Source organism: Mus musculus, chromosome 7 (genome assembly GCF_000001635.26).
Source record: "Mus musculus strain C57BL/6J chromosome 7, GRCm38.p6 C57BL/6J".
In the NCBI taxonomy this organism is placed as follows: Eukaryota; Metazoa; Chordata; class Mammalia; order Rodentia; family Muridae; genus Mus; species Mus musculus.
The window spans coordinates 43,348,043-43,360,550 of NC_000073.6; the positions used below are offsets into that span (position 1 = coordinate 43,348,043).

The 12,508-nt window shown below is 46.3% G+C and overlaps 1 protein-coding gene across 3 annotated transcripts; it reads left to right on the forward strand.

Moving 5' to 3' along the window:
- The first annotated feature begins 3,298 nt into the window (after positions 1-3,298).
- Siglecf (sialic acid binding Ig-like lectin F) lies at positions 3,299-11,433 on the forward strand. Of its 3 annotated transcripts, NM_145581.2 has the most exons (10): positions 3,299-3,378; positions 3,482-3,542; positions 3,605-3,967; positions 4,126-4,404; positions 4,580-4,627; positions 6,934-7,185; positions 7,285-7,587; positions 7,858-7,957; positions 8,259-8,394; positions 10,541-11,428. In NM_145581.2, exons 2-10 carry the CDS (start codon positions 3,506-3,508, stop codon positions 10,730-10,732), a joined length of 1,710 nt encoding a protein of 569 aa, NP_663556.1. In that variant the 5' UTR covers positions 3,299-3,378; positions 3,482-3,505; the 3' UTR covers positions 10,733-11,428. The 3 variants fall into 3 exon arrangements, with proteins under 3 accessions (NP_663556.1, NP_001257948.1, XP_006540879.1); NM_001271019.1 differs by lacking the exon at positions 7,858-7,957 and having other exon boundaries at positions 8,261-8,394; XM_006540816.1 differs by having other exon boundaries at positions 3,372-3,542; positions 7,861-7,957; positions 10,541-11,433.
- Positions 11,434-12,508: the final 1,075 nt, after the last annotated feature.

Below are 12,508 nucleotides of genomic sequence, written 5' to 3' on the forward strand. Positions count from 1 at the left end.
GAGAGGGGGAGGAGAAAGAAGAGGAGGAGGGGGGAAGGAGGAGAAAAAAGAGGAGGAGGAGGAGAAAGAAGAGGAGGAGGAGGAGGAGGAAGAGGAGGGGGAGGAAGAAGAGGAGGAGGAGGAGAGACCAAAATGTCCAGATTCTATAGGGCGGAGCCTCTGAGATATGAGCAGCCCAGCCTGGGGCTGGAAAGTTCAGGATTGAGGGCAGGGTGTGCCAAGTAGGGACTGAGGGATGCTGGGAGAACCTGGAGGCCAGATCTGTTTTGATGTGTAAATTATGCACCCCAGTCCCTTGTCCTGGGGTCCAAAACCAAACAGTGATGAGAAGTGAAAGAGGAGAGTGAATGTTTCAGATGCTGACAGGTGCAGGAGGTGCTGGTGGGCTTGGGGTAGGGGATGATGCTGGGATTCAAGTGAGCCGACCAAGCTGATCTTGACACCAGCAGGTCTGGGGAGAAAATCTTGTGGGATGGCTGAGCATTGGAGAAAGATGGTTCAGAGATTAAGAGCACTTGCTACTCTTGAACAGGTCCTGAGTTCAGTTCCCAGTACCAAGACCAAGTGACTTACAACTGCCTATAACTCCAGTTCTGGGAAATCTGGTGTCCTTTACTGGCCTCTACAAGTACCAGACACGTATGGTACACATAAACGCATGCCCACCCACATACAGACTTAAATAAAAATATTTTTTCCTTAAAAGCAAATATCTGAGTATAGGTTGTAGACAACAGAAACCATTTGAAAAATATATTAAAGTAATAAAAATCAGATTGAGCAGAAATGGCTTCAAATTCTCAAGTAGCATCAAGTTATGATGGGATCATGATCGTGCCAGCATTCAAAGCCTTCATGGCAGTGGCTAAGATGATAAATACAACGGCCGGTTGTTATTTTGAAACCACTGATGCCCACAGTCCATCCTTGCTTGGTGAGAAAGGACCAGGGATCTGTTTGTTTTAGAGGGATCTTGGGTACATTTCTCCAGCTACTAGTCAGGACATAGTGGGGTAACTGGCAGACTTCTGGTCTAGAGAAGATGGCATTGACTCACCACCTCCTCCTTTCTTTAAGTAAGAATGCCTCAGAAAGAATGCAAGAGGCAGAATAAAACAGGCTGAAGGATGTGTTGAAAAGGCCAGCTGTTTTGGGATTTGAGATTAAGGGACAAGATAGAAGAGGGGCATCTGCATCCCTGTCACACACACCCTTTACCAGGAGAAGAGTCTTCAAAACCTATCTGAGACCCTCACTGTACAAGGCAGTGATGTGAGGTCATGGGCTCACCCATCTCCTGCGTGGAACAGGAGCCCTCCCAACAGCATCATGCTACTGCTTCATCTTTCCCTGACCTTCGAACCAGTTTCTTTAAGCTTCAAGCAGAGACCGAAGACCAGACATTCAACACCAGACTGAGGCTGCTGAGACATCAGCCTGTGAACTAGCAAGCTTGGTCTCTAATGTGAGGCAACCATTATTTAGACTACCCACATAGTATCAGATTCAAACAGTCCTGTTCCTTTAGAGAACCCCAATACATACATACACACACACATGCAAACACATGTATGCACATGCACACAAACAAACACACGTGTGTGCGCGAACACACACACACACACACACACACACACAGCAGCTTCAACGTGTTTATTTTTCCTCAGTACTGAGTCTGGAAGCTCTAGGTCAACCTCTTTACAACAGAGAGTCCTCTGACACCTCTTTCTTTGGCCTGCAGAGGGAGTGTACTGGCTAGTTTTGTGTCAACTTGACGCAGCTGGAGTTATCACAGAGAAAGGAGCTTCAGTTGAGGAAATGCCTCCATGAGATCCAACTGTAAGGCATTTCCTCAATTAGTGGTCAAGGGGGAAGGGCCCCTTGTGGGTGGTGCCATTTCTGGGCTGGTAGTCTTGATTCTATAAGAGAGCAGGCTGAGCAAGCCAGGGGAAGCAAGCCAGTAAGGAACATCCCTCCATGGCCTACTCATCAGCTCCTGCTTTCTGACCTGCTTGAGTTCCAGCCCTGACTTCCTTGGTGATGAACAGCAGTATGGAAGTGTATGCCAAATAAACTCTTTCCTTCCCAACTTGCTTCTTGGGCATGATGTTTGTGCGGGAATAGAAACCCTGACTAAGACAGGGAGTCTTCGCCCCATGTCTTCCTGTGGATGCCCTGTGTAAGTCTGTGTCTCTGGTGGTTAACCTCTATTGGAAACTTGAGGTCCAGACTCGCCTGGGACATGGGCCCTCAGCATGCCTTGGGTGATTATCATGATTAGATTAACTGAAGTGAGGAAACCCACCCACTTCTGGTTTCATAGGTTAGGATCCTAGACTATACAGTGACCTGAGAATAGTCCGTCACTTCTCACTCTGCTTCCTGACTGAAGGTGAAGTATGGCCAACCACTGTACACTCCTGTAGCCATGCCTTCACCATCACAATGGATTGCAACCTCCAACTCTGAGCCAACAGAAACTATTTTTGTTTTTAAGTTGCTTTTATCTGGATATTCTATAACAGCAACAGAAAAGTTATTTAGGCAATTAGAGTTCCAGTCTCCTCCTCTTCTTTATACATTAAACAACTATTGAATTTTGAATTCCCCCCCCCCCTCTCTCTCTGCCCACCACGGTTTGAGTGTGCCACCAAGCAGTAGTAGGGGGTCAAAGGGCAACTTTTGAGAGTTAGTTCATTCTTTCCACAATGTGAGTGGCTGGCCAATGTCTTTACCTGCTGAGCCATGTCCCTGATCATCAACCTTTTCCTTTTTTAAAAAAATTATTTATTCATTCATTTTACATCCCAATATCAGCCCCGCTCTCCTCCCAGTACCCACTGTACCCACTCACACAGACTCTTCCCCCATCCTCCCTTCTCCTCTGAGAAAGGAGAGACCTCTGGGTATCATACCACACCCCTACCACCACTATCCTCCGCCCCCCAGCACCTCACACACACACAGTGCATCAAGTCACTGCAGGACTGGGTGCATCCTCTTCCACTGAGGCCAGACTAGGAGGCCCAGTTATGAAAATGGATCCACACGCAGGCAACAGACTCAGGGAGGGTTCCAGTTGTTGGGGAACCCACATGAAGATCAAGCTGCAGATCTGCTACATATGGGGTAGGGGACCTAGGTCCAGTCTGTGTTCCCTCTGTGCATTAACCTCTTTCTTAATACAAACAAATGAGAAACAAATGCTACAGTTCAGGAGTGGAGGGTGGGTCTTCCTCATCGACTTTGCCTCCCATGATGATACACATGAAAAGTGGAAGTGTTTACTTTCCAGGGCCTTGATAGTGCTGATAACCTGTGGGTGGAAAGTTCCCTCTCTGTGGTCAGTCACTCTGTCTCTCTTCATTCCTGGACTAGGTTAGTAGGACGACTTCTCAGTCCTGTGACATTGAAGCCTGTGACCCTCACCCCAGGGATCCACTTCAAACTGATCAAGTTTTCTTTCTCTGGCCACCCACAGGAACCTAGAGCCTTTCACTGTGTGATGCGGTGGGCATGGCTGCTGCCCCTGCTGTGGGCAGGTGAGTGGGAACAGGGACCGGGCTAGTGGGACAGGACCAAGATAACCCTCATTTCTTTGCAGGGTGCCTGGCTACGGACGGTTATTCGCTCTCAGTGACTGGTTCAGTGACAGTGCAGGAGGGCCTGTGCGTCTTTGTAGCCTGCCAAGTCCAGTACCCCAATTCCAAAGGTCCTGTCTTTGGCTACTGGTTCCGGGAGGGGGCCAATATATTCAGCGGCTCTCCAGTGGCTACAAATGACCCACAGCGATCAGTACTGAAGGAAGCTCAAGGTCGATTCTATCTCATGGGGAAGGAAAATAGTCATAATTGCTCCCTGGACATCAGAGATGCACAGAAAATCGACACAGGGACGTACTTCTTCAGATTGGATGGTTCTGTGAAATACAGTTTTCAGAAGTCAATGCTCTCTGTGCTTGTGATAGGTAAGTGAAGAGGGGATATGTGGAGGTCCTTGTTCTAAAAGCCTTTGGGTGCCCTGGAGACCGCATAATGAGGTTGGTTGGGAGAGAAGCCTGGCTTGAAATAGGGTCATACATAGTGATCCCCAGCACATCTTGTGTCTCTATTTCTCTCTGTCCAGCTCTGACTGAGGTCCCTAACATCCAAGTCACATCTACCCTGGTGTCTGGCAATTCTACCAAACTGCTCTGTTCTGTGCCCTGGGCCTGTGAGCAGGGGACACCCCCCATCTTTTCCTGGATGTCATCTGCCCTCACTTCCCTGGGCCACAGGACCACCCTCTCCTCAGAGCTGAACCTCACACCCAGGCCTCAGGACAATGGCACCAACCTCACCTGCCAGGTGAACTTACCTGGCACTGGTGTTACTGTGGAGAGGACTCAACAGCTCAGTGTCATCTGTGAGTGTCCAGACCTGGGTCTCTGGGGAGGGGAGATTAGGGGTGTGGGATGGAGGGGTTAGAACTGGGTGATGGTTCCTGAATGCTAAGACTGTGGGAGGAGAAAAGACCAATGGGGTGGAATACCTGCAGCCATCTTTCCTCTGAAAGCAAACAACCATATGTGTCTATGCAGATGCTCCACAGAAGATGACCATCAGGGTGTCCTGGGGAGATGACACAGGTAGAGTCAAATTTCTCCTCCCTGGGATGGGTACAGGGACTGCCTCTGCAGGAGATGAGCAGGTATTCTGGACCTCAGGCAGGAGGAAGCTCAGGATTCCCCCACCCCTTACTCATATACTGCAGTCTCCCCATTATATCAGTTATCAGGGTTCCAATATATGGATTGTAGTGAAATATAATTCTGCCGATATAAAAATTTAATAATAATAGTTCTTGATATCTAATGACTCCTGTCTTGGTTGACCATACACAGATATCCTTGCATGCACATTTAAACACCCATATACATGCACACACATACACATACACACACACACACACACACACACACACACACACACACACACATACACACACACACATCTTCTTCACACACCACTTTGCAATTTTATCATTTTTAGTTCATTCTTTAATTTTTACTTATTTATACAGGATGGAATTATACCACTGAGCTAAACCCTAGACACTTTTTAAAAAGAGGTTCCTAAAGAAATTAACTCCCCTCAAAAGCCAGGCCCCAAACTGAACTCAAAGTTACAGGAAGCCAGCTCTCTGGAGATTACGGAAGCAAAGCAACTGATCTCAACCCCAGACACCCAGTGGGTGCAAAAAGAGACAAGGACCTCCCCAGTTTCAAAACAGCTTGGCTAAGGAAAGCAGCTAACTTCCTTATTCGGCTCCTCTTTCCTGTCCTTAGCCACAAAACCCCCAGCTTGAAGTATATAACCTGCACCCTACTGAACTCTGGTCATTGTGTTTCTGAGTCCGTTCCCTGATCACTGAGTCCCGTTCCCTGATCACTGTGTAGCCCAAAGAAACCCTCTGGGATTAAATAAAGCCTGCCCTAGGTGTTTGAGGTTGTCTAGAGTCTCAGCTCTTGTGCCTTCCTATAAACCTAATTCTTACTTATGCTTGTAGTTCCTCCACAATCAAACTCACACCGCCACAATACATGTGTCGGTCAATGGCAAGGGACTGAATTAATTTTTCCCTCCTTAAACTTAGTTTTCTTGGAGATTTCCTCCTTCACACATATGACTGACACCATGGTTTTCTAGTGCTATGGTAATGCATTTACCCACTCATCTCTTGACAGAACACTGGCAGTCCTTGCCTTTTATTCAATAAATGACTTACATGAAAACTTTCTACATTTGTGAACATGTCTACAAATTTTTTTTTTCCTAAGGAAGGAAATCCCAGAACAGAGGATCATTTGTATTTCCCATACATAACTGCCAAACTGCACAGCATGGACTTTGTCTTATTCACATTTCCGGGAACAATATCTTTTCTTAACAAATAGACCCACCCTCCTGATGTCATGTGTGAAGTCGCTGTATTTTTCATTCACATTATCATCCGCTCAAGAAACTGAGTCTCTCTTATGGTGTTTATGCTGTTTATAGTCTGTGAATGTGGCTCAGTTCATAGAGTATTATCCTAGCATGCAAGAAATCCAGGGCTGAATCGCCAGCATTGTATAAACCAAGCACGGCAATCACACGCCTGAAATCCCAACACTGAGAGATTTTGAGAGAGAACTTGAGAGGTTTAGAAGTCACCTTCAAAGTCACCCTCACCTACATAGTGAGTCTGAAGCTGCCTGAAATATTCAAGACCCTCTCTCACAAAAAAAAAAGAAAGAAAAGATATTAACAATAAATTGTATTTATTGGTCTGTGACAATTTCCAAAGTCATCTAAAGAGAGATTTCTGTTAAGGAGGCAGCTGTTTGCCAGGTGGAGGGACGTTTCAGGATCCTTTGCCTATCGTTGGGTGATGTTGCCTCACTGTGGACAGAACACTGTAGCATTGCCTCTGGTCAGCTTCACTGTTCTTCATGTCCCTATCAGCACTCCTCCTCCTCCTCCTCCTCCTCCTCCTCCTCCTCCTCCTGGAATCTCCCTGGGCTTTTAGGATAGCTCCACCATGAAACCCATCACTGTGCCGGTACCTGCTTTGGGCACCTGTCCCCAGGTCTGTGAGCTCCTGGGATGCAGCTGAATGAGTCAGGCCTTAGTGAGATGTTCTTGAGAGACCAGGGCAAGTAGGGCATCTGACTTGACAGATGCCCAGGAGGGAAGAGTGGGACCCAGGTAGGTTCTGATAAGCTTCACACTGCTAAGAGCTATTGTCTGTCTTCACTCTTTATGGTGTGAGGCCATCAGCCAGCAGAAAGAGAGAGAGAGAGAGAGAGAGAGAGAGAGAGAGAGAGAGAGAGAGAGAGAGAGAGAAGAAAAAAGGAGGAGAAAGGCAGAATGCCCTCTGCAACCAAGCTCAGTCTTCTGTCTGCCTCCTCAGGAACTAAAGTCCTGCAGAGTGGAGCATCTCTGCAGATCCAAGAGGGTGAGTCCCTGAGCCTGGTCTGTATGGCTGACAGCAATCCCCCTGCCGTGCTGAGTTGGGAGCGCCCGACCCAAAAGCCCTTCCAGCTCTCTACCCCCGCGGAACTGCAACTGCCACGGGCGGAGTTGGAGGACCAGGGAAAATACATCTGCCAAGCTCAGAACAGTCAGGGTGCTCAGACAGCCTCTGTGAGCCTCAGCATAAGGAGTGAGTTGGAAAATGATGGGGGTGGGGTGGGGGTGGGGGCATGGTGATCACAGCCTGGGAAATCCCCACTGATCCCTCTCCTTGTGTTTCACTCCCCAGGCCTTCTACAGCTGCTGGGACCCTCCTGCTCCTTCGAGGGTCAAGGTCTGCACTGCAGCTGCTCCTCCAGAGCCTGGCCTGCCCCCTCCCTGCGCTGGCGGCTGGGGGAGGGGGTGCTGGAGGGGAACAGCAGCAATGGCTCCTTCACGGTTAAGTCCAGCTCCGCAGGACAGTGGGCCAACAGCTCCCTGATCCTCAGCATGGAATTCAGCTCTAACCACAGACTCAGCTGTGAAGCTTGGAGTGACAATAGAGTTCAGAGAGCCACTATCTTGCTGGTGTCAGGCCCAAAGGTCTCACAGGGTAAGGTGTGGAGAAACAGTGCTTTCTGTCTAGATTCCACAATGGCATGGGGAGTGAGCAAAATGGGACTAGTGTTTGTGGTTTCCTATCTGTTAGCTTGGTAGGGGGGTTGGGTGCAGGAGGCTGTAGTCACATACAAAGATAGGGAGGAAAGGACCTAGACCAAAGTGGGAGGGGACATTCTCACAAGGAAGGGATTAGAAAAAGGTTGGACGCTAAGATGCCTGCTTGGGAGGAAGACTGTTCATCACCCCAGGTCTCTCTTGTTAGCAGGCAAATCAGAAACCAGTAGAGGAACGGTCCTGGGGGCCATCTGGGGAGCTGGTCTTATGGCCTTGCTTGCTGTCTGCCTCTGCCTCATCTTTTTCACGTGAGTCTCATTTGGTGAAGGCTTCTTCTAATGACTGTTGATTGGTTAAAGGATTCCTAAAACTCAGCCCAGTGGGATGATGAGCTACTAGCAGAAACCTCCTGCTAACCTGGTCAGGTATAGATACAGTCTGTTCAAATCATATAGATCCCCATCCACTGAGGGTCTTTAATACACAGAGTAGTTCTATCTCTGGCCCCTGTACTTGGTCTTCACTGGTCCCAAATTCCATCTAGCTGAGCTGAAAAAAACAAAAACAAAAAACAAACAAAAAAACCAAAACCCTCATCTTTTTCTCCAGAGTGAAGGTCCTCAGGAAGAAATCAGCCCTGAAAGTAGCAGCTACGAAAGGCAACCATCTTGCCAAGAACCCTGCCTCCACCATAAATAGTGCAAGCATAACTTCATCCAACATTGCGTTGGGATACCCAATCCAGGTACTTAGATAGCCCAGCACATCAAAACTAAGCTTCTGTTTTCTCAAACATCTCTCTACTATCCAGCTTTCCTCCCACAGCCACAGGCTGGGGACCTGACATTTGCCCCCAACTTTCTTCTGCTACAGGTATTTGCCCAGGCCTGCCCATTGTTTCTGTTAGCAAAGCTCTTCCCAACGTAGCTACCTCCTGCCAAGCCTTCACAGTCTTTCCCTTGGCCTCAGCACTGTTCTCATCAGCCCAGAGTAAACTTTCATAAAGGAATTCTAAACACAGCTATTGAGTCTTTACAGTCCAAATATGTGTTGTCTAACAGAAATAGAATGTCAGGCTGGGTATGGTAGGACAGACCTATAGTCTCAGCCCTCAGGAGGCTGAGGCAGGAGGATGAAGAGTGTTGACCATCTGCCAGGGTGACTTATGAGCTCCTTATAAACTCATATGTGAAAAGAGAGCTCAAGTGTGGCTCATCAGTAGAGCACTTGCCTTGTGTAGTGAGAAACAGGGATGTAGCTTAGAAGTAGAATGTCTGCATAGACTCTATAGGATTGTGGCCCAGGGGTAGGACACTTGGTTAGATTCCCAGGGGATGGGGTGTGGCTCAGAGCTGTAGCGCTTGCTGGAAGTTAACAGTGAGGCATGTGAGATGTAGCTCTATTGTTGACTAATTTTCTAGCATGTGTGAGAACCTGGGCTCCATCCTCAATAGGGAAAGAGAGAAGAAGAAGTCAGAGAAGAAGGGAGACAAACATACAGAGATATAGAAACACAGAAAGAGACACACATAGAGAAAGACAGAGACAACAGGATGTTGGACTTGGTGGCACATGCCTATATTCTGGGTCCTTGAGAAACATGAGGAAGGAAAATGTAAAGTTTGAGGTCCTTGGGCTCCATGGGAGGCTGGGGGAGGGGGTGTGTCCAGGGCAGTCTGGGCTACTTAGACACTGCATTTTAAGATTTAACAGAAAAGTCGGCCACATGTATAACATAAAATCTTCATTAGTCACATTAAAAAGCAGAAATTAATAATACAAATTTCATTCCACACAACACATCCAAGGAACTGTGATTTAAATTTGTTATCAATAACCAAATGTAAAGTTTATTAATGATATGTTCACATTCTTCTTACTTTGGGTTACTCTGACTTTTAGATCCAGTGGTACTTTGTTCTCAACAGTTTATCTTCCCTGAGACTACCTCCCATGACGTATGCCACATGTGGCTAGCACCATATTCAATCTCGAGACCTCCAAAATAGAGTCCAAACTTCCTGGGCATGTGATCCATGATCTGTCCTGAGTGAAGCCTTCATCATCTTCCATGCATCAGTTAAAATATCCCACGTCTAAAAGACAGACTATCACCTGCCTCTTGCTGACACAGACTTATTCCTGCTATCCCCATGTTTCCTGAGACCCACTAGGGTAGGGGTGGGTTTTATCTAGGCTTCTTGAGAGCTCACTGTAGCTCCCTGCTTCTGCCCATCAGATTGCAACTAGATGAGGTTTTGATTTTATTTTTGAAATTTTACTTATGTGAGTCTTTGGAGATAGGGTCTCTGTATAGCCCAGTTGTTCTGGAACTCACTAGGAAGCTAGAGCTTGTAAGCTCTTAGAAGCTAGACATAATCTTCCTTCTAAGGCCTCCCAAGTGATGGGATTGCTGGCATGACACATCTGGCTTCATTCACCTTCATTTATTTTTGACAGTCTGGTGCTGTCATTTGTGAGTTACTTAACCTGAATCAGACTATGCTCATATCCATAGAATGGGAAAGGAGGGGATTGTGAAGACTTGGTGAGAGGCTAAAAGGTTAATGTTATCTGGGGTTGGGATGCCACATACCATTAGAGCCTTTGCCTACTATCTCCAAGGTCCTGGGTTTGGCTGTGTATACAGACATATGTGCACAGAGCCACATACTGGGGGAATGTAGAGGAGGAGGCTGGGCACATATTCATATTCATGTTCACACATCAGTAAGTAAGGTGGATGAGTGGAAGCATGGAGTGGAAGCACTCAGGAAATACATGTGAGGCAGGTAAATGAACAAGTGCACACCTAAGCCCCAAGCTGCTTTGGTAATTCTTGCTGCCCTCTGCAAAGGCCTGACTGATTCCCTTCTCTAATCTGGTTCCAGGGTCATCTGAATGAACCAGGGTCACAGACCCAGAAAGAACAGCCACCCCTTGCCACAGTCCCAGACACCCAAAAGGATGAGCCTGAACTCCACTATGCCTCCCTCTCCTTCCAAGGCCCGATGCCCCCGAAGCCTCAGAACACGGAGGCTATGAAATCTGTATACACAGAGATCAAGATCCACAAGTGCTGAAGTTCTTTGCTCCATGTGTCCCAGTGCTGGCTGGAGTCCCAGAAAGGCATGGCCAAGGACAGCAAGTGTTAGAAGCATATTGTGATATCAGTGGCCCTCTAAACCAAAGGCTATGTAGTGGAAGGAGGGAGTTTTGGAAGGAATGAAGGTCTCAGAGATTTCTAGGTTCAATTCCAGATTCAGTGTTATCCCCAGAGAAGCCACCTTTTCTCTTTGTGCCCTCTCTTCCTCTTCTGTAATAATAATCACAAGGGTCTTAATCATGAGGAGTGTCAAGGAGAAAGTGTAGTGTTTATTGTTGATTATTTGGCTTTATATTGCCTGAGCAGTGTGGAAGAACATTTTGACTTTAATGCATACTTGAATTTTACTTGTATATATTTAAGAACATATGTTAGTTCCTAAAGTTATTCTGTTTTGAAGTGTGACTGTGTTGTAGCTACATATATCTCAAATTGAACTCATATTGGATGTTCTGCAAACTTTTAAAGATCACACAGATGCCAGCCCAGACTACTATACCCAGCAAAATTATCAATCACAGGGCATAAAATTAATATATAAAGATTTATCACAAATCAATAAAAGTGACAGATAATCAATACAAAATGGTATATGTGAGTGGCCAGCAAACATACAAGAAGGTAATCTCAGTCAGTGCTTGTCAATGAAATATAAATAAATACAATACAACTACCAAATTGTGCAGCAATTCTGCTTAGAACTGTAGACCTAAATACACAAGATACAGTTGCTCATCAGACTTTCACAAGTGTTTTCATGGAAGAATTGGGGACTAAGCTCATATGCCTAGTATGTTTAAGACCCTAATATGTTTAATCTCAAGCCCTATAAAATGCATCCACATGCCCATCAGGAATAAGATAGGCAAACTTCATAATGTTTATGGGATAGACTCATAGCATCCTATACATGTGTGAGTTTTGCAAATGTAGCATTGAGTGATAGAATTCAGACACAGATTCTCTAGTGTGTTAGGCTATTAGCAGAGATTTAGAAACAGAAGAACTCAACTGGACTCTTCTCTTCTCTTCTTTCTCTTCTTTCTCTTCTTTCTCTTCTTTCTCTTCCCTTCTCTTCCCTTCCCTTCCCTTCCCTTCCCTTCCCTTCCCTTCCCTTCCCTTCTCTCCCTTCCCTTCTCTTCCCTTCTTCCTCTCCTCTCCTCTCCTCTCCTCTCCTCTCCTCTCCTCTCCTCTCCTCTCCTCTCCTCTCCTCTCCTCTCCTCTCCTCTCCTCTCCTCTCCCCTTCCCTTCCCCTTCTTTCCTTCTTTCCTTTCTTCCTTGCCTGCTTTTTCTTTTCTCTTTGTTTTCTTTTTGCACTTTATTGGAAGTAGATTTATTTCTCATACAATATATCCTGATTGTGGTTACTGCTTTCTCTACTCCTCTCGGTTCTTCCTCACCTTCCCTCCCATCCAGATTCATTCCCTTCTTGTTTCTTGTTAAAAAATAATAGGCTTCTAGTAAAACAACAAAATAAAATACAATGAGATAAAAAGAAAAACCATTATCTTAAAGTTGGTCAAGCCAAGCCAACAAAAGGAAAAGAAACCAAGAGAAGGCACAAGAATCAAGGACCCACTCATTCTCACACTCAGGACTTCTATAAAACATACTAAACTGGGGGCTAGAGAGATGGCTTAGTGGGTAAGAGCACTGACTGCTCTTCTGAAGGTCCTGAGTTCAAATTCCAGCAACCACATGGTGGCTCACAACCATCTTTGGAGCTACAGTGTACCAATATACATTAAACAAA

What these genes read in the sequence shown, in the direction of transcription:
- Siglecf (NM_145581.2), top strand. Translation starts at nt 3,506, where the DNA reads ATGCGGTGGGCATGGCTGCTGCCCCTGCTGTGGGCAG. An exon ending in GTCCTGGGGAGATGACACAG is followed by an intron (nt 4,628 to 6,933) that starts GTAGAGTCAAAT and finishes CTGCCTCCTCAG; the next exon opens with GAACTAAAGTCCTGCAGAGT. An exon ending in CGTTGGGATACCCAATCCAG is followed by an intron (nt 8,395 to 10,540) that starts GTACTTAGATAG and finishes ATCTGGTTCCAG; the next exon opens with GGTCATCTGAATGAACCAGG.